The sequence below is a fragment of the Stegodyphus dumicola genome, chromosome 5 (genome assembly GCF_044657685.1).
Source record: "Stegodyphus dumicola isolate Sdum_Otavi_A_Nest chromosome 5, ASM4465768v1".
Classification (NCBI taxonomy): domain Eukaryota; kingdom Metazoa; phylum Arthropoda; class Arachnida; order Araneae; family Eresidae; genus Stegodyphus; species Stegodyphus dumicola.
In genome coordinates this window covers 75,624,172-75,647,458 of record NC_140772.1, presented here as the reverse complement: position 1 = coordinate 75,647,458, position 23,287 = coordinate 75,624,172, and the positions used below count along the sequence as shown (strand labels likewise).

The following is a 23,287-nucleotide window of genomic DNA, read 5'->3' as shown; positions in this document are numbered from 1 at the left end:
TTCGAATTTCTCCGTTATTATCAAAAAGGAAAAGTGATACAATTATGATCACTTGCATGCCTTCGAAACAATATATGATTTTTTGATTAGCAACGGTATTAGGCGAATAATAATGACTTGGCACTACAACGTTTCTGAGGCAATGGGCTAGTACTGAATTTGCAACAGAGTAAAAGAAGAGGTATTAAATTTTTCTTTGAATGATATCAGTACATATCGTTGTCACATATCTTTGTATGGAAAAAGCATTCACGCGTATCATGTTCAATTCTCACTGCTTTCTAATTACAGTAATTAAATTTAACTTTCTTGTTTGAAATCTTTTGCAATACACAGGAGATTTACAACAGCTGGATACAAAATAATAATGAAACAGAAATTCTAGACCTATTTAAGGGAAATAGGTTCAATATAAGATGGAGTTTTAGAGACAGATTAGGGAATATGTATATAGTTGTCAATAATACGAACTATCACAATGCTTAACTTTCTTTCACAAAAGTTTTCTGAACAAGTATAATTACTTCATGTAAGCATAAGAATATTTTATAACGTTACCAGAAGTTTTAGCTTAATGAAATTAAAGCTCTAAGTTACTGTAAATAATTAATTCACAACAGAATGAACACAAGACTTCGAAAATTATTTCAAATAAATTTTATTTCGCAGTAATACATTCTGTGGGTATAGATAAATGTTTTGTATAAGCATAATTCTTTCATGTATTTACAATAGCAAAAGGAAAAAAAAATATTTTATTTCCTCAGCGAACAAAAGAAATGAATTGCTGCTCATCTGGCTCAAATTTAATGTCCAGCTCAGGTTTTGGCACATATTTTTGCTCACGGGAAAACTCTAAGAAGTAATTCCAGTCGTATGGTCTACTATTTAAAGCAGATATAAAATTTCCAGTATGTAACAATTGCATGTTTGGTTTCTTAAAACATAAATAGAATAAATCTGTCGTATAAAATTAGAAATTACATTTTTTGAAAAACAAAATTTCCATTTATAGTAACTTTTCTTTTAAACTTTGTAGGGTTTATATTTATTTTAACTAACATTTATTTTAAGTTTAAACTATCTTTCCTGTCAAGCCTTACTTTCCCCTGGAACTGCCAATGCCAGAATATGTAAATTTGAGTAGAACGCGCAAGGATTCAAATTATCAGCGGAAGTATTCTGATTTAAATAGGAAGGAAACAAGTTCGGTGTGTGATATTCTTACTTAGCGAGCGCGGAGGTAGTTAGCGAGAATTGAAGAACCCCGCGTTGCGGCCTATGTGCTTGGCGGGAAGTAGTGGTAATTGTTCCAGTGAGTTTCAAGTCTGCTGAATTAGCAGCAGTATTGTAAAACGCGGTGAGTTAGTTATTTTAGAGAGCCTCGTAGTTAGAATCTTGTCTTTACTTTCTTTTCAGGTTATTATTTTTATTTGACTGCCGAGTTGGCACAGTCTGTAAGCGTCAAGAGGACGCAATTGTAATTTATTACGTTGAATAAAAAGGGACTTAAACCCTTCACAAGGCTCTATCTTTTATACAAGCTTTCACAGTCACCTCTTGGTTGCGTGCAAGTTAGAGGCGCGCAACGTTATAACTTAACTATACTATTGCATGAGATTTATGTTACTATTTATATTACTTTAAATAAATAAGATTTGTTCATATAAACATGCAGTACAAAAGTAACACGTGCCATAATAAAAGCATTAATATAAGTGACACATGTGCTAATTACGTCGAAAAGTTGTGCTGTAAATAACAGCTTGAAAACCACAATTCTATATGTTTATTAGTTCAATAAAATTTCCTTCAATACAGATAGTATAGTCAAAACATATAAAACAAAGCATTAAATGCATGACTTTTAACGAATCCGATCAGTAACTGAAAAATGCACAAAGTTATTATGGAATGTAACAGTATTTGTGGTTACAAGATTTTTGCCAGAAAAATACCTTCCTTTAACATAATATTTACAGTCACTTTTAAATATTAAAGTGAAGTTAGTAAAAATACAGTAATATTAGGAATGAGAATTAAAACTTTTCTGCTGTCAAAAATTCTAAACTTTGGAGCATATTAATTACGCTGTGTTTGAAACTTTCAGAAGAGAAATGCTATATAAACACAGCAATATTGTCATTAAAAAAGAAAAAAATTGTAAAATCGAAATACAGAGTTGAGTTTCAACATGGCACTTCAGCATGTACCAAAAGGATGCTCACTTTTACCTATCTTTATAATAAAAGTTTAAAATGTGTTTATTTTATATGAAACATGAGCTTTTAAGGTAACTTATTTTTAAATTGTTAAACCAATCAACTTTGAAAACGTTACACTTAAGCGTACTCTACATATTTTATTTCAGGAAAAAATGAAATTTTATTTTATATAAAGTTATTATTTTCATTATAAAATAAAATTTATAACTGCCATGTAGAGTCTTGTAAATTCATTATTAAAAATAAAATTTGCCAAAAAATCTATTAATTAGCAAACAAATTAAACTTAGCTGTTCCGTAGTTTAATAAATAATGATGTCGTTCGCTGATGGAACGGAGAAAAATACATTCAGCAAGCTTTTGTTCCTAGTGCGAGCTTATTAGCTCATAGGCCCATAGTTTACCAAATTTAGAGTCTTCTAAAGACAGTAATAGATAGATGATGCCACGTTCACAACCAAAATTAAGTATCGGATCGCCATAATGGAATAAAAAAGGCATATCAGCCAAAAATCAGCAGTGATGTCTTTTTTAAATAGAATATAATAATAATTAATATAAATGTTGAGCAAGTGAACACTAAGATATAAATTAAATATTAAATTAAGTGAGAAAAATATAAAAAGTAAAGCATAAGAAATGTGAAATAAAATCCTTACGGAAAGTAAAATTAATTAATAACTTAAATGAACAAAAGTCTTGAACAATCGAAAGAAAAAGGTGTAAATAATTGCTGAAAAATACATTCATGAGCAACAATTTACCAATTTATTTAAAGAGTGATCAATATTATTGATAACTCTTTTATGAATCACCTGTAACCTAATAAGGAGCAATTGTGAATAAATAAAATGATGGAAAAGGACAGTCTAGTAGCACCAAAGAATTAAGTTATAAATGCATGTTAGAATTTAGCTTCAACGAAAAGAGAAATAGAGCAATTAAAAAAGTGCCACTATTATAAACTATATGAAACACAGCAAAATTCATAATCATCATTGTAAAATAAAACACTTTTAAATGAAAAAGCATAGACAGAATATGGGAACACTGTCAAGTATATAAAACCTTATACATATAAAACACAAAAATAAACTCATTAATAAACAAAAATAATTTAAGGAAAATTTGTAAATATTAGACATATAATATGAAACACTGTTGTGTGGAATGTTTAATCATAATGCCTGATAGGTGACAAAATATGTTTTGAAACACGATTGTTCACAACCTCTGGTTGTAATACCCGATTCTGAGAAGGCCATTTTAAACATTCCGTAATGATAAACAACAACTGCTATGGCATTAATAAAACAACTTTCATTCTTTCCAGTCTTATGGAGGAACTAAGCAGAAAACAGTTGTGATCGAGTCAAACACTATTTGGCATTGCAAATACAATGTTCAATACATTTGAAATGGTCCTAATAATCTGCAGAACGAAAAAAAATATTTTAATTCATTTCCAGTTGGGAGTCTTTTAAATACGGAGATATTTACTTTCATAAATTAGTTACTGATGCATACTACATAAATTTGTTACTGATATCAAGATGTGAATCAAATTTCACAAAAGTGTAATCTTATTTCAATTTTAAAAAAATAAAGCACAAGCTCATAAATTATTTATAATAATTAAGAGTTATAATATTTTTAAAACACAGAACAAGCATCCATCTGCGACTTATTCAACGGTCATCAAGATTTCAGATGATCGTTTTCCGAAAGATAATATTAGTAATTTGTTTTTGTTGTTAAGACGGATACTTGGAAGAAATATTTTCTGGATTTTAGGTACTCTGTTTACAAGCTATTAACTGCTATCATAAATTTCAGGATGTCTAATTCCAATCTCTGTTGTCATTAAAATTTCATTATAAATGAGGATCATGGAATTTAGCATTATAAATTATTCAAAAAGGCAGAAATGCTAGGAAAAAAGTTAATGTTATAAAAATTTCGTTTAATAAAATATAAAGATTTGCTAACATTGATTTATTTTTAATTTGGGTACAAAGGAATACATTTTTTTATTTAAAAGAAAAAGCACTAAATTGCATTACAATTCACTTAGGTAAAGATTTCTCGATATGTTTTTTTAAATACCGATTAACAGAGAATGATATATCAATAAACTTTACCGTAGTTGTTTAAAATATACTGTCATATATGTGACCTATTTAACTCCAGTGTTTGAAAGCTTATATGCAGGCATATGTTTCGTTAAATTACATGAATCTTTATGAAAGCTCTAATTCTTATAAAATTAGTTAAAATGAAAGGTTATATTATTTCAGTTCCTTTCAATTATATTTTAAAATCTAATGAATTTCAATACAGTTTTTCATTTTTACTTCAAAAATCAAAACATTGTATAGATGGTAGAGACGCATGACAGCTTCAGTTTTAAAACTACGAAGAAACTAAATTTAGAATGGCTTTATCGACTATCTGTAAGCATTTCTTACAGCTTTCCTTGGAAGAAGATGGACACAGTGCGGAACTCCAACAAAATACATTCATATTTTGGATTAGGCAAAGGTCCATCTAAGCAAAATCGAAAATCAAGGTAAATTTTTGTCTTATTTTTTAAAATGAAAATGTTTGCTAACATTATTACTGAATTATCATTCATCAGAATGATTAAGGTTTACCTACGGCTAGGTTAATTACGACAAAGTTTGCATTATTGCATCATTGAATCTAATTGAAATAAATCTCTAGCTCTTTAAATATAATATGTAGCTTTCTTTTTATTCCTATGTTTAATAAAATATTTAGCTTTACCTATTAACTATTTATATGTACCGCTATTAAGTTGTAATTCAAAAAACATATATAAAAATATTTAAACATGATACCATATGTTATTGAATTAGCTGAAAGAATATTATCTTGACCAGCAAGAGTTTTAACGAACACCTTTGTTGTATCTTGTGTAACACGTTTGTGCCATATTTACTTCCTAGAGTTTCGAATAATTTAGGATCAGTGTAACTTTGTGAGGAATGGTGATTTTAATAATCTACATTTAAATGTAATTCTAAACTATTTTGAATCTATCCCTCAAACAGGTTCTTAAAATATGTTCTTTTGTATAAAAATTACTTTAGGTCTAAATTACGCATATTGAGCTCAAGACACTAAGCTTAATTTGCAAATACAAGAAGCTGTTATTTAAGAGAAGGGAAAAATCTCTAATGAAATGGTCCTTTCAGAAGGTGACTATGAAACTAATCAATGAACTCTCTAATCGTATGAGTTACATAGCGAAGATATGCATAGTACATTTGAACCTCATATTTATTTGGAAAGGAAGGTGTTTTCATGAATTATTTATAGAAATGTTAAGACATTGTATTGTCTTTTTGTTTGTATATTTTGGGCTTCATAAAAAATTATATCACAAGTATGAAATGCATTTAATATTTTAACGAATTTTAATTTAATGTTTGTGTTTAAATACGATATTGAAAACATTAAAATTTCGAAACATTGTTTCTTAAAACGTAAAAAGACAAAACAACCCATTTAAAATGCATTAAAATCAGGAAATATAAATCTCTTTTCCCCGAGAAACGTCGAACTCGAATTTTAGAAACATTTCTTTAGATTTTATGCAAAGTAAATAAACACAAATAATACCAGAATTTCTGTCTTAAACTAAATACAAGAAATTAAATCTAAAAAAATAAGGAAATTTATGTCTTAAATTTTTCATTTAATTAATATAAGGATTTTTTACGCTTCTCAGAATAAAAAGCAGATATATCATTAATGTTTTCACACTGCATTGCATTTTGCCAATAATTGGCATAAATTAAAATTAAAAATAATTTTACAAACGGTATGCATTTGCAGAGGTTATTGTTACAAAGCTGAATCTAATCCAATATGAACATTGAAAAATCTAATGATTGCTGAATATGATCCAATGTAAGCATCTAAAATCTGTTGAGTTTTGAAAGACATTTTCTCATGAAGATAAAAATATCATTTAACGTTGAAGCTTGAGATGCCGAAACGGAGAAACGGAGATAAGTGAAACTCACGTTTTTTCCCTTATGTTTAATGACTTTAAAAGTAATAATCAAAACCTCATTATCAAAAGATAATAAGCCTCAGTGAAATGAAGAGGTATCGAGTCGTACAGTTCGTATTTAACGAGCGGAAGCATAGAATACAGTAATATGTGTATCACGTATAAGGAGTATTGCTTGAAGCTTTGATTGGGATAGCAAGATCTGCTACCTTAGACTTAACAAAAAGCAAAAGCATGGCTAGCACTTCTGCTAGCGTGCGAAATCTGATAGATGGAAAATCAAACATTTATAAAAATGAACTGGAAAAATGAACGGACGAAAAAGAAACTGAAAATCTGACACAGACTTGATTGCTGAAGCTGAATAACCTCTGCTAATCTACGGAAGATGATCTGATATTGTGACTACAAAGGAAAATACGAAATGTATAGAAAATTTGAATGCTGAGTTAAACAATATGCGAGTAACTGCAAAATAGTAAAACGTTCGCTGTAGGCTATAAAAGGACAAGGGGTAAAAGCAGCTGTGTATAGGGACTGTTCTGTTGCATTTTTAAATTTGTCCCAGTGTTGCTAAATAGACAAGTTTGTCCCAGTGTTGCTAAATAGACAGGTGATGTAATTCCGTTAGAATCAATTCTTCTACACTCATAATCTTCTACAGTTATAAACCAATAAATAGTTTTCTACAATCATGCTTTGTCAGCTAGCAACCTATTTGTGTTCACCCCCACTGAAAAAATACTTGACCAGAATCCATTTCGGATGTACATTTCAAAACGGATGATCACTTCCAAACAGTTCGAAACCAATATAGCGAATGCTTTTACATATATCGATATTATGAAAAGCTTAATTAACTTGAAAAATTTAACTTAATAGCTTTACATTTTTATAAGGAAGAATTATATTACTTCGCAACATTTTTAATCACATTTTAAATGGGTTTATGTACTGAAATAAAGCATAACTCTCATTTAACAGTCTTCTGTTTACTAATATAAGTATAGATAATCTACACATCACACCCCTTTAAATAACACATTAAAAAATTATAAATTTGCATACAAAAAGTTCTGAAAAATGTTTAAAGAATTTTAATCATTTAAAAAATTAATTTGTTTTCAACACTGAGACTTTTCAATCTTCAAAGAAGCAGCTCCAAATGATAAATTCATACGTTCCACATTTGATAATTTTAGGCATGTTTAGCGAAGATACTTCATGTTGTATTTGCCTTTGTATTTTAAGTAAAATAGTGTTTGATGCAATTTAAGTCTTGGAATATAATTTCTAAATGTGATTACTCAGATGATTCACATTCACAGTGGGAACAGGAGAATCCTACATAAAAAAATAAGAAGTACATTTGTTAGCATGAAATACGAAACATTTTTCTCATTAAGATAATAAATAAATAAAATTACATAATTTTTCCAGATTATTTATCATGTAACACTCATGTAACACGTTGGAATAATTTTAGAATATTAATTAAAAATATTGGTATTGTATTAAAATTCATACAATAATGATTTAGGTTACCCTATAACTAATTACAAATCAAAGGAGGTACAAAAAATCCAATGACAAAAATCTTCAATAGAACTAGGCATCTAAAGCCATATCACACATTCAGAACATTTCAGAGCAACTCTTTAGAATAATGTTTCTGCTTTGCCACATGATATGAAGCAGACAAACACCGAAGATCATTTTGGAGTTACCATGTAAAGGAGAAACTACTAGTTCTCCAATACAAATGATGGTTGATGACAGAAGATTCGGTTCTCATAGTTGACTGGTTGTTGAAAAAGAACAGCTTACAATTTTTTGAGGAAGACACAAAGAAAAAAAGTCATGCGTCTTTCTTTCAAAAGTAGAAGTAATGTCTGAAATAGTTGTTCATCTGAAATAAATAGATGTGTAATACCAAGATGAAACACATTTTTTGAAGGGAAAAGCAGTCTTATTTTAACACAACGAATACTTTCTAACACGCTCACTGACTGTTTTAGATGATTTTAGTCTTCTTTAAAAGTTGAGGTTATAAGGTATTTCTCCCGCCTTCTGAGCACGCTTTCGTACTGTAGTGGTCGGCACGCTCGGCGCGTATTCGAGAGGACCGCGGTTCGAGTTCCGACAAAGACGTTGCTCGTTTTTCATGTCTCCCAGCATAAAAAAACCTAATGTCTCTACAGTGGCGCACGAACTAAAAAGGGTGGTGGAGAATGATTCTTCATTCCCAGGATTTGGCGATTGGGTTCCCTAAAACCCCAGTCTTCCTTTAAAAGTTGGAGTATATAAGGTATTTCTCCAGCTTTAGTAATGTCGGCGCGTATTCGAGAGGTCCGTGGTTCGAGTCCTGGCGAAGGCGGTGTTCATTTTTCGTCTCTCCTGCTTCCGAAATAACCTAATGTCTCTACAAGGTGATGTTTAATAAAGTTGTTAAGTTTTTTTTTTCAGAAATAGTTAATTTCGCAGGTGAGCATCTTGGAGAGGAGGTTGTTACGAGTTCATCTCATTTTAATTGAAGAAAAACATAAAAGGTAATTTCTTTCCCATGAGTTTAAGATGTTTAAAATGCAGGTCGAAATTACTCAGCGTTATCTTTTGATCTCGCTGTTTATCATGCTGTGAATCAATAGGTTTCATTCATGATATTTTAAATTATTCTATGATAGATTTATGAATAAAACAAAAAATTATTATTCTTATATTTATCCAAAAATTATTCCCGATTCCCTATGAACAAACATTTAGTGACACTTTTTTAATTAAATTTTTTTTAAACAGAGTTATCATCTTACTTGATTGGTTTAAAATTAGTTAATAAATACAATCTTTACAATCGTTTTAGATCAAATGTGCAACAAATGCAAATAATAATATTCAGTGAAGACCACCGTTGGATGATTTTGGTCTTCTGTGTGGGTGTTCTGTGTTTGAGATCATAGCCAAATTTTGGTTCATTACGTCAGAGGTAACTAACTCATAGGCAACTGCTGGATTCATTATATCACATTCAGATCATACGCAATTTCCGGTTCATATTCTGAAGAATTTGCAGTTATCAAAGGAAGATTAAATCTATAACTTTTTCATATGATAGATTGGAAAAACAGGGACGCTGGAGAAGTATTTAATATTGAATTGCTTGTACATTATTTTGAAAGGTCCTCTTTCTCAAACAAACACATTTTAGGATAATTATTTCATTTAGTAAAAATGATAAATGATAAATCATATTACTTGCAATTTGTTTCTGTTCTTGTATATGAAACCTGATTAATGATATAAGCTCTTATCTCTTCATACGAAAAGTATCCAGACCAAGCATCTAAATTGTTATAACTGTACGCTACTATTATCATGAAAAAGAAAGGATATTTATATGTTCATCTTATTATGAATCGTTCTGATTATGATCTTACTTCTCATTTTAACCTCTGCCACTTGACATAACATCTGCTTACTATTTACTAAACCTCTAGACTGAGTGAGTATGTGACTCATAAAAAGAACGAAGCTTCATACGTTTCGATTATTTTTAAAATATCATTATAGATTCTTCTCAAAGACTGGGCAACATCTGATTCTTAAGGGAACTGACCGTTAAACTTCGAAATTGAAACAAAATGGAATGGACGTTGCCTCTCGTGTCATATTATAAGAAGTGCTTTATTGAACTGTCCCTTTCTTACTTAGATTACGCATTTGTAAATAGAAGTACTCAGCTAAAAGTGCTAAATAATTACTTAAAGCCAGAGTTCCAGTTTCAGAAAACAATTGTAATTAATAAGCCTTCTTTTTATCCAACCAAAGAAATTATATCATATTTCAAACTATAAAACAATATCATATTATGGTATATCTTATCTTCTGCGTAAAGTACAGATAATGGAACAGATCTACTCGGACGTTTTCGGGAAGGTAGAAGTTTTTTTCTGCTCTTTTTACTTCATTGTACAAAGTAAAAAGGAAGTATTGTAATCGCGAAAAGTTTCAGGCAGCATATTTCAACGAAAATACCCATTTTGACCGCTATTGAATGCAATTTAACGATGTTTTTACGTGATATCTGTACGTAAGGACAGAATAAAAGACTCTTTTCCCCCAAAAAAATTATAAAACTGCTTTAAAATTAATTCTGAAGAGAATTTTTCGTCGCGTCTGTACGAACGTATGTATGTACGTGCATACGTACGTATCTCGCATAACTCAAAAACGAATAGCCTCAGAACGTTGAAATTTTGTATGTAGGACTGCTGTAACATGTAGATGTGCACCTCGTATTTTGGTTGCAATCGGCCGCACCAAACGTATATAAATATATTTATATATATATCCACTCTGTTACCCGGCTCAGTGATCTCACTTTCTTTACTCTTATATGTTTGTAAATTGTACATTTTTTGCTTTAAAAATGATTGAATTATGTTGTTTTTATCTTCCGGTTAAGGTTTTTATGCCTTTAGTAAATCTGTATGCAATAATTTTAGAATTATCAACAATTTAAGTTGTTTAAGTGCCGCTAAGCCCTATTTTTTTTTTTTTTTTTTTTTTTTTTTTTTTTTTGATGGCGGCCATTTGTTGATTTGTTGCCAATCTAGAGGAACTTAGCTTCGAAACAACAAAGATAACGCCTTCATTTATTATTGCCAATTAAATCATGCTTAATCCTTTCTGGAATTTTTTCAAGGAAATAAGTGTTTAAAATTTACTTTGTAATTTTTAATATAGATATTTTGAGTTTTTATGTACTTTTGCCTTCTCGCGAAGTGAGAATTGAATTAATTGAATGAGAAATACTCAGTCGTCTGTGAAAAACTGTTTCTTTTTTGCTTTGTTTGCTTAATTTCTTTTATACATCATTCTAGCTTTATTATAGTAATTGAATAGGACATGTGGCAACGATCAGATAATTCTATTCTTTAAGTGATATAAATTTTGTGCATTCTGAGTTATAATATGAACCAAATATGGAAGTAGATTTAGTTCAATCCAATAAGTTTAAATGAAATGCAAGAAAAAATGCGTATAATTTAATATTCCGTACAAGGAAGTCATGTGGTGTACACATCAGATTTTTTATGTTTAAAAGCCAAACTTCAGGATGGCTTTACCTCAGAGAGTAATACGACGCCTGAGGATTTCTAAAACAAATATAGTATGTTTATAAAAGAAGAAAAATGAAAACATTCATACAGAATTTATGTGGAAGAGCTGTAAAAAACAGATAAACCAGATGTAAAATATCCATTAAACATAATAGTAAACCATATTATTAACAATAAAAGGAACCTGTAATTAATAACATGATAGCACAGATCAACTGCCTATAAAAATATAAATTTTAAAAACACTTTCTGAAATTATTTTTCTCCACCTTAAATATCTAATCTGAATTGTTCAAAAAAAAATTCCTATTTATCGTTCTAACTGCGAAGCTATTCAGCTCTTTCTGATAACTTATCTAAAAGACTTGAATACTTTTTACGGAACTTATTTTGAAAGTGAACAATAACGTGCGACCTCTGAACAGCAAATAAAAAATGTCTTATCTTAAAGAAGCATAGTCTCTGCTAGACTGTTCTGTTCTTTCGTAGATATCGAAATGTTTTGAAGTTTTTGTGCTAAAATAGAAATTTATCGGATTTTTCACGGCACTTATTTTGCTACATGATAGGTAAATTCACTTGAGAAATGTCATTATTATAACATTCTTGTCTATAGGTATTTAAACCTGGCGCAAAGTATACGGTTATTTTATGCAACAGAATATTACTTTGTTAAACTGAAATTGAACACAAGTAAGTATATTACTTTATACTTGTATATTGGTTTTTGGATATTGCTGAAGTAAGTAGTTTTAAGATTATTTTAAATGCATATGCGTTTAAAATATATAATCATAAAGACTGTATAATTTAAATTTATATAGTCATTATGATTCCTTTGCCATTTGTAAGAGACTTAAGTAGCATATAAATATATTTAAACACATTTCAATTCAATAAAAAAAACACTATAATATATTTCAATAAATAAACATACTGAGTATGATAACTTTTCATATATAGTAATATATAACAATACGGTGTTTTAATGTGGATTACAATTACGCCAACCATGTGTCGGTTTGGACCTTTAAGCCCGTCTACACGAGAAGACGACACAATAAAGTCTCTTTCACAGAAATGTCTCTTAACAACATTTCGATTACGCAGGACGATTTTGTTTTTAAGTTGTTGTGAGTTTACTAAACTAATTAGAGCAATCACAGCAGATGACGTGATTTGTATCTTTAAGACCTCCATCGGTCTTACAGCAAACATAATTTTTTGCAATGTTTATAATACCTATATTTTTCACAGTTTGATTTGTAAAATAAGTTGTACTAACAGTATCAATAAACAGAAGGCTTAAGAGACACAAAAATAAATGTGATTTAAAATAGCAATAAAAAGCAGAATGCAAAAAATTAAATAAAATTTATAAACTAAAAAAATAAATTTATGAAGAAGGAATGGAAAGCAATCAATTGTTACGTGGAATATAATGAATAAGACGAAAACATATACAACAAATGTCTATAATTTGGAATAACCTCTTTTATTCTTCCTTTTAGTTTGGATATTTCCCTTTCAATTCCTTACATAGCAAAGATGACTTAGCTAATTCAAAATTTAACATTTTTAAACGGAAGCCTTTCTCTTAAATTAAGCTTTTATATTGGATAACTACGTACTTTCCGGCTTACTTTCATTAAAGTAACATGTTGCAGCTCGCTTCTTCGCATCGTCTATTGTCTGAAGATGTGCTCAGCTATCCAAAAATGTGGGCGCTTATAATGGTGTAAATCAGATAATGCCTCTTAAGAATTAGGTTTAGCTAATAATAAAATTGCTTTGAATATACGGCTATGTCTGTTTGCAAGTGTCATTATTCTATTTACACACTAAAGCGCTCCGGTCTATTACAATTATTTAATAATTCATTTATATAAAAGGAGATAAATAAACTGACTATTTCATGCATAGCATAAAATATAGTATACATTGCTCTTAATTACATTTATAACGAAGGGTACATTTTTAAATACATGAAAGCAGGAAAAACAAGTTTTTTTACAAAAAATCTAATAATTATCTATTATGATCTATTATAATCAATCAAAATTAAAAAATGTATTATCTAATCTTGTCATATCAACGAATCTATTATAATCTATCAAAAAATCTAAAAATCATAAAAATCTAATAATTATCTTTATTTTATTAACATAAAATTATTATGTAAATAATTATAATTAGTTGATATAAAAATAATAATATTTCATATATTATAATGAAACAACGTAAAATGTGTTTTGCATTTAAACATTTTAATAATTTTTACGTTAACAGAACCTGTTGATTAGGGTAACAATAAAACATGTGTTTTCATTGGAAAATCAGAAATTCAACTGGATTCGAAATCATAATTTGATGGCCCATGCAAAATTTTTAATACATGCACCAACCGATTAGGCTAGTCAGACGCAGCCCGAATGGCACTAACAATAGAAAATCAGAAACGTAATGAAACAGAAACATATGATATATTAAGCTTTCTTTTCTTGTTAGACTTCTCAGAACATAAGAATATAGTAATCCCCTGAAATAGACAAAAATGTCCTAACAGTTAGTTAGTGCTAACCTAGTTAATGCTAACGAACGAGGCAAAAAATGTATCACATTATAGCTTCTTACAACAACAAATCGCTTATATCAAGAAGAAAAAAGTGTTCTATCATTTATAAAGAAATCCACACACAGACTTGGAGAAAACATGAGGAGGTATTTGTTCGAAGATAGGTTTTCTCGTCTAGACGGGCCCTCGATAGCAGCAATTCATAAATTAAAATTATGGATGCATTTTTATCATTGTTTTATAAATTGAGTTGCTAATGCTTTACGGGCTAAGATTTTAACTTATAAATTAAATTAAAAACAAGATACCAAAAATAATTTATAAAAGGCAGCTGAATTTATTTATAGGAGATGTCTCTAATGTTCTCAGCCTACAGCAAGGATGTCAAACTCGCGGCCCACAACAAATATTTTTGCGGCCCGGCCAATATATCGGCAAATAATAATGTATAATAATAAAATAACATATCGACGAAGAAAAAAATGAAATGTTTACTTCTAAATAATTAACGATAATTTATTGTGTTGTTAGATTACTCACAGCGAGCTGACACACACACTACTTAAATTACAAATGCGTGTGAGTAGCTTGCGTTCAGCTACCTTCGGCTTTTGGGAGACACGTGCACTCAGAACTTGTACGCATCCCCCGATAGCCGAATGTGGCCGAATCATGGTCTCAGTTTTCCAATCATAGTTTTGTACGATATATTGGTGCATGCATGTGCATGCACTTTGCTTTGTTATTAATTATTACTTAATTCATATTGTTACGGATTTCATAGTTATTTATTTAGTTAGTTTTTTTTTAATTTAGAATTGTAATTAGATTTGCTTCATGTTGCCTTAGCAACGCAGACGATTTTTGAAAAGACAGCTGCGTTGGAAGGTTAAAAATAGAACAGCGCGTGCATTTAATACCTAATAAATAAATATCTCGTAATTGCTGTTGCCATCTACAAAAATCCAGATATTTATAGATGTTTCCAGTATATTCGAGAAATTAATTATAAAGCTTATAAAAGCCGAGAACAAACACATCATCTCAGTAGTAGCTGTAGTTCTAGCGAACTGTTTGTTTACTTAATGCTGTGATTGATTTGCAGCGATTTCGCTGTGAGATAGAATTAAATTCTCTGTTTTGAATTGATTTTTGCTAAACGTTTGACATTTTGTGATATTGTTAGAATATTTTTGAAGAAATATTTCAGCATTTTGATTTATCTCTTGTGGAAAGAATAAATTTTTGTTAACTTTTTAACGTTAACCGTGTTTATTCCAGCCCTTTGTATTCAGTATGTCTATATCAAAATCAAGTGGTAGTAAAATTAAACGAAAAATCGCTGACGAACATAGAATATTCCAAGTAAAATGGGAATTAGAATATTTTTGCTGTGAAAAAAAGATAAAATAATCTGCTTGATATGTAATAATACTATTAATGTATCAAAGTTATATAATATTAAACGTCATTACGAACAACACAAATCGAAATATAACAATTACGAAGGATTAATGAGAGAAGAAAAGTCGAAAGAGCTCAATTTAGGAGTGAAAAAGCAACAGTCCACGTTTAGTAAATTATTGCAAGAAAGTGAAGCGGCGGTACATGCAAGCTACGTCTTGTCCGAGTTGATAGCTAAACATTCGAAGCCTTTTACTGACGGTGATTTTATCAAGGAATGCCTAATGAAAGCTGGAGAAATTGTTTGTCCTGGAAATGTGAAGGCTTTTCAATCAATTTCATTGTCTCAAAATACAGTTGCGGAAAGAGTTACTGATTTAGCCGCGAATTTAAGTGATCAGATCAAAGCAAAATCATCTAGTTACGAAAGTTTCTCCATTGCCTGTGACGAGAGCACGGACATTAGTGGCAAAGCTCAATTAGCAGTGTTTCTTCGTTCTTGTGACAAGAATTTTAACATTTTTGAGGAATTACTGGAGCTAATACCGATGCCTGGTACTACCACAGGAGAAGATATATTTACTTGTGTTTTTGGACTTCTGCAGAAATACAATATACCTTTGGCAAAATTAAATTCTGTAGCTACAGATGGCGCTCCATCAATGACCGGGAAAAACAAGGGCTTCGTAGCATTACTAAGAAAAAAACTTAGTGAAATTCACGGTTCAAACATTCATCATATGCATTGTATTATACATCAAGAAGTTCTATACACGAAAGTAATAAATATGGAGAATGTTTTGTCATATATAAAAAAAGTTATAAATTTTATAAGATCTAGAGGTTTAAATCAGCGTCAATTCACTGCTTTCTTAAGTGAGTTAGACAGTGAATAATCGGGTTTGTCCTACTATACCGAGGTACGTTGGTTACCTTGCTCCAGGAATCTCAAACAATTCGGGGATTTGAAAGAAGAAATGTGAAATGTGTCAGTTTTTAAAAACGAAAAATCAAGACGTAAGTTTGTTTTACGATCCAATATGGATACAAGATTTATCTTTCTTGATTGATATAACCAAACACTTAACCTATTTAAATTTATCGTTACAAGGAAAAGATCATATCATTACGGACATGTTTGACATAATTAAAGCATTCAAATGTCAACTAGTTCTTTGGGAAAAACAACTTAAAAATGAAGATTTGACGCACTTCCTGACGGGCAGCATGAACAAATCAAGTTTAGATGATACTTGTTCGTATCAAAAATACGCTGAAAAAATTGCAAATTTAACAACTGAATTTGAAACGAGGTTTAATGATTTTAGTTCCCTCGAAGACAATTTTTTTTTTTTTTTTTGTTTTCTTCGATTTTTCTCAATAAGTATTGACTCAGTACCCAGCCATATGCAAATGGAGGTGATCGAGATTCAATGCAACTCAAATATGAAACTCCATATTTTCCATTAAATGTTGCGATATATTTCACATTAAATTTTCTTTATTAACTTTTTCAGATATTGGGGCAAAGAAAGTTCCGTAAGCAGAATTAGGAATCTATTATATCTTGCAGAATTAAATTAAAAGGGAAAATAATTATAGGAGACGTATAGCCAGGTTGCTATCAATAGCTATATATATTCTGCTACGAAAATAAATAGTCTCCTGCTGTACTTAATTTGCATTCAAAAAATGTAAAAGACTAGGAATAAAACATTCCATAATTACGCTTTCGAAGAATTTATGTATTAACCGAATATTAGTTTCTTTACAAGTATTCTAAGAGTCCTTTAAATAGTGCTCATAGGGACAGCATTATTATACAAATATAGTCAGTTTTAAAAAAAATATAGTCACATTTTATTACGAATAAAATGTGTGATTAGCATTGAATATAAAGTAGTCTTATCATTTCTAAAGTGTAGCTTAAATGATATTAAGCGTCTGAATTCATTACATAATTATTTCATCTAGTTTGTTTTAATGAAAAATGACTTTTGTTGGCATATAGATTGCGTATCCAAAGCAAATAAATATTTCAAATATTTGCTTTCCAAATGTTCCTAACTTTAAAATAAAAATATTTAGTTACCGGCTATTACAATTCTTTAGATAAATAGCATTCATCATTTATAAGCGTTTCAGATATATTATTTAATTTTTTTTTAAATATTTTACTGTAGGATACGGATGTCAAACTCATAAGTACACTTGGGCCAAACAAACAAGGTTTAACTTTGGTTTACAAGGTTAACAAGGTTAACAAGGTTTAACAAGGTTAAACAAGGTTCAACTCAAATATGAAGCAAAATTCATTGAAGAGGGCGTGCCTGAATTTTACAAATATTTACCAGCCAGGTTTGAAAATACTCGAAAATTCTCATATGAAATTATTTCCATGTTTGGTAACACTTATGGGTGCAGTTACGAGGGCTATCCAGAAAGTAGATTACGTTTTGGAATAAAAAAATAAACAAAGTATAGGAAACAAATTTTATTATATACAGATGAAAGCCACACTCAAATACTACTTTTCTACATAGTCACCATACAAATTAAGGCATTTATCGTAGCGATGTACGAGCTTGGAAATTCCTTCGTCGAAAAATTCGGCCGCCTGCGCCTTCAAGCACTTCGTTACCTCTTCTTGCAGCTGTGCGTCGTCATCAAAACGCTGCATAGCCAGCCACTTCTTCATTGCTGGGAATAGGTGGAAGTCGCTCGGTGCCAGGTCGGGACTGTACGGCGGATGAGGAAACAACTCCCACTTAAAAGATTCAAGAACTTTACGAGTGACATTTGCCGTGTGGGGCCGGGCGTTGTCGTGAATCAACAAGATCTTAGAGCTCAACATTCCTCTGCGCTTGTTTTGAATTGCTCTTCTGAGTTTTTGGAGAGTTTGGCAATACCTTTGAGAGTTTATTGTTGTGCCTCTTTCCAGGAAGTCCACCAAAATTACACCTTTTCTGTCCCAAAAAACAGTCGCCATCATCTTCCTTGCCGACATTGTTTGCATGCATTTCTTGGGTTTTTGGGGAGAACTTGTGTGCCCCCACTGCATTGATTGCAATTTCGTTTCACAGTTCACATGTTTCACCCATGTTTCGTCACCAGTAACGATGCGATCGAGTAAAGAGTCACCATCCTTATGGTAAGCGTCCAAAAAGTTCAACGCTGCAGCCATTCGCTGATTTTTGTGGTCCTCTGTCAAGATTTTTGGAATCCATCTTGCACAAAACTTGTGGTAACCAAGCTTTTCGCTGATGATTTCGTGCAACAAACTTCGCGAAATTTGTGGAAAACTCAAAGAAAGTTCCGTTATTGTGAAATTTCGATTTTCACGGATATTAGCATCGACTTTTTCGAGAAGTTCGGCGGTCACTATGCTGGGTCTCCCACTTCGATCTTCGTCGTGAACATTGGTTCGGCCATTTTGAAATCTTATGACCCACTGACGCACTCCACCTTCAGTGATAATGTTGTCCCCATACACTTCACGAAGCTGCCGATAGATTTCTATCGGTTTACAGTTTTTTGCAGTCAGAAACCTTATTACTGAGCGCACCTCGCAGCTCGCGGGATTTTCAATTAACGCAGACATTTCAAACCGTCACAGTATCTGAACGGAGCACAGCACGAACCTCTCACTAGCACGGCTAGATGCAGACTGAGCTGCGCAACGCTCTGACCCCAAGATGGCCGCGCTAGCCCCGCCCCTAGCGGACACAGACGGAAACGTAATCTACTTCCTGGATGGCCCTCGTATTTTCAGTCATGAAAGGTAATAAGTCTCCTATTAGAAACCGTATTAATGATTCTCACCTTGGGTCAGCGTTGAAAGTTATCACTGCAAACAAAATTTCTCCCGAAATAGGAAAGATAATAGCAGAGAAGAGATGTCAAGTAGCAGGAAGTAAACATTAAATTTTTCTTGTTCTTTTCTATATAAATATATATATATATATGTTTATTATTGTATTATTCGAAATAAATCTACGTTTCTATGAATATTGATTTTTTTTTTTTTTCCGGCCCGCCTAAAGTTAAACCTTGTTTGTTTGTCCCAAGTGTACCTATGAGTTTGACATCCGTATCCTACAGTAAAATATTAAAAAAAAATTAAATAAGATATCTGAAACGCTTATAAATGATGAATGCTATTTATCTAAAGAATTGTTATAGCCGGTAACTAAATATTTTTATTTTAAAGTTAGGAACATTTGGAAAGCAAATATTTGAAATATTTATTTGCTTTGGATGACGCAATCTATATGCCAACAAAAGTCATTTTTCATTAAAACAAACTAGATGAAATAATTATGTAATGAATTCAGACGCTTAATATCATTTAAGCTACACTTTAGAAATGATAAGACTACTTTATATTCAATGCTAATTACACATTTTATTCGTAATAAAATGTGACTATATTTTTTTTAAAACTGACTATATTTGTATAATAATGCTGTCCCTATGAGCACTATTTAAAGGACTCTTAGAATACTTGTAAAGAAACTAATATTCGGTTAATACATAAATTCTTCGAAAGCGTAATTATGGAATGTTTTATTCCTAGTCTTTTACATTTTTTGAATGCAAATTAAGTACAGCAGGAGACTATTTATTTTCGTAGCAGAATATATATAGCTATTGATAGCAACCTGGCTATACGTCTCCTAAAATTATTTTCCCTTTTAATTTAATTCTGCAAGATATAATAGATTCCTAATTCTGCTTACGGAACTTTCTTTGCCCCAATATCTGAAAAAGTTAATAAAGAAAATTTAATGTGAAATATATCGCAACATTTAATGGAAAATATGGAGTTTCAGTTTACTTCAAACTGTTACGAAGGACAAAGAGAAGGAATAGTTTCGTATCAAAATATTTTATGAAAACATCACATTAACATATTTTAAATTGAATACTTGTCAACATTCCATGCATTTAATTTATTCACTTAGCTTTAGAACAGGATCGTCATTTGCGAAGAGTCTGTATTCATCTGAATGCCTATACAAAGTAGCAAAATAATACACTCATACTTTACCACGTCTTCGTGAGTATTAAATAATGAATTGAAACATTAGAAATGTACAAAATATATTGATTTTTATATTATTAATTTACAAATAATATTCAATGAATTTGTAGAGACATTAGGAATTTTTGGAAGCAGACAAGATGAAAAATAAGGAACCGCTTTCGCCGAGAATCGAACCACGGTCCTGTGGAATACGCGCCCAGTGTGCAGATCACCACACCACGAAGGCATGCCAAGAAGGCGGAAGAAATACCTTATATACTCCACCCTTTTAAAGGACGACTGGGGTTTTAGGGGACCCAATCGCCAGATCCTAGATGTGGAGAATCATGATCCAACACTCTTTTAGTTCGGGCGCTACTGTAGAGACATTAGGAATTTTTGGAAGCAGGCAAGATGAAAAATGAGGAACCGCCTTCGCCGAGAATCGAACCACGGTCCTGTGGAATACGCATCTAGTGTGCAGACCACCACACCACGAAGGCATGTCAAGAAGGCGGAAGAAATACCTTATATACTCCCCCCTTTTAAAGGACGACTGGGGTTTTATGGGAACCCAATCGCCAAATCTTAGATGTGGAGAATCATCACCCAACACTCTTTTAGTTCGGGCGCCACTGTAGAGACATTAGGAATTTTTGGAAGTAGGCAAGATGAAAAATGAACATCCGCCTTCACCGGGAATCGAATCCCGGGCCTCTGGCTTACGCGTCCAGTGCGCAGACCCCACACCACGAAGGTATGCCAAGAAGGCGGAAGAAGTACCTTATAAATTTATGTGACTTAACTGCAGCAAGATTTCATGCGTAGGTAGCTGAAAGTTTTGAGCCAGGGCAGATAACACGCGCTAAAAGAAAATTATTTGTTAGATGCATAAATTTAAACCCTTTTATGTCCGCAGATAATTCGCAGCAACAATTGAAATTTATCTATCATAGAATAAATTTAAAAAAAAAAAAATACGTTACTGAAGCGAGAACATTATCAAGCTTTATTTTCTATGATTTAAAAATGGTATTAAATGAAGAAGTATGCCTTCAGCTTCTACATTTAGTATATGGAAATGAAGCTTCATCACGGGGCTACTGTATTAGGTTGGTTTACAGTATTTCATACAGGTAGAAATTCTAGCCTGGGTGAAGAAAAAAAGGAGGATATTTGTCAGCTGTAGTGCTAGAAAATGTTTCGGCCATATGAAAATGTTAATCAATGATAATTGCTGTAACTACCAAATGATACAGAAGGCATTTAACATTGGCTCCCCAACTAGACATAAAATTAGTCATAAAGACCTGTACAGGAAAAAATTAGTTTGTCTTTAGATTCCCCATAAATTAAAGAAGATGGACACGACCCTATTTTTAAAATTATAACTAGTGATGAAACGAACAATTTTCGATGTTCCAACATACGAAGAAAATAGTGTGGGTCTTTGAAGGTGACCCCAAATAAACAATCGTGAAAAGACAAAGAGCAGTGGAAAAAGCAATAAATTCCGTTTTCTTCAGAAGTAGAGGACTGGGTAAAGTAGCAGCTCCTCTTTTTACTACTAAGTGTCTTCTATAAATTTTCAAGACCTAAGATGATGTAGTTTTGTTTAAATTTAAGATTGGTTTTATTTTTTATTAAATCTCATTTCTTTGATGAGATTAAATCTCATTTCTTTGATGAGATTAAATCTCATTTCTTTGTGTTGAAAATAAAGATATTTAATTAAAACAAGTTCCTCTTTAAGTAACTGGTTTATTTTGACTAGCTATTATGCAAGAAAAAACATTCTTGCTAATTAGAACATTCAAAATACTGCTCAACTTTGTATGGACATGCAAATAATGACTGGTTCGTTAATTACAGACATGAAAATAAAGCATAAACTTCAGAAGCTACTATTAAAAATTTATATTCTTCTGTTACAGATTTTACACAAAATAAAAATGCCCACATTATGAAAACGAATGCTGTTAAGGATTTAAATTAATATTTTATGTCCTTTATTTGCAGAAAAATTGTTAAAATTTTTGTATTGTAAAATTTCAATACAGAAGTTCTATATCAGTGTTTCATCGGATAATAACTTAGCTTATGTTTATGACAACACATCCATGCAGTCAGCCCACCCGCTAGAATTTGAAATTGAATCAAACTACCAGTACTCAACGAAATGAACTAGATGGCCATTGCAGGAGATAGTTGAAAAGTATATAGGATAAAGTAATAGTATATATAAGTAAAGAAACTGCCATTATTTCTCATACGATGGATATGTATTTAAACTGCAATAAGGCAAAATTTTATTACATTTGCCATTCTAAAAATGAAAATAATTCATAACAGATGTTACAGTTGAATATTCGTATAAAAAATTGATTTCCAAAATACTCATGCTTCCTCATAAATAAATTAACGCTTAAATAACTTTAAATCTTGTAGTACAGCCCCTGACATACGAGACTACTCTTAAAATTAACATGAATATACAAATAAGGTATTTATTACAGGACAAATATATTTAAGTAAAATATTTATTTAACTGTTAGTCATGAATAAGACAGAATAAAAACAATTAAATTTCTCAAAAAATATCGATTTCATTTCACGTACAATATTTTCGAGTGTGATACAATATTTTTGCTTCATTGAAGACAATTAGACCATAAATAATTACTTTCAAAATTTCGGTATTTTTTTCTTTGACTGATGAAGTTAATGGAAGTGAACATCAGTATATGTGCTTGTGTATGTCAAACTGTATTTAAATATATAATACCTCACTTCTTTTATAGCACGCCTTAAGTGAAGTAACTGTGCTCATTACTTTTACAGATTAAAATTTTCCTTAAAAAGGAGTTATCAAAAGTCTTAAAAGAAAGCAACCTG

General features: G+C 31.0%; 2 protein-coding genes across 4 annotated transcripts in view; one reads left to right on the top strand and one right to left on the bottom strand.

Moving 5' to 3' along the window:
- Positions 1-642: 642 nt before the first annotated feature.
- Positions 643-23,287, bottom strand: part of LOC118186504 (uncharacterized) — a 443,057-nt gene continuing 420,412 nt past the window's right edge. For all 3 annotated transcript variants that reach the window (XM_085816787.1, XM_085816788.1, XM_085816789.1), the window contains one exon: positions 643-7,611. In XM_085816787.1, the coding sequence (XP_085672913.1) occupies positions 7,561-7,611 (51 nt within the window). In that variant the 3' untranslated portion in view covers positions 643-7,560. The remainder of the gene's footprint in view (positions 7,612-23,287) is intronic.
- The window catches only part of LOC118186503 (G protein-coupled receptor moody-like), a 59,850-nt gene continuing 48,391 nt past the window's right edge, over positions 11,829-23,287 (top strand). Inside the window, exon 1 of the mRNA XM_035356605.2 lies at positions 11,829-12,080. The gene's annotated coding sequence lies outside the window, so the exon portion shown is untranslated. The remainder of the gene's footprint in view (positions 12,081-23,287) is intronic.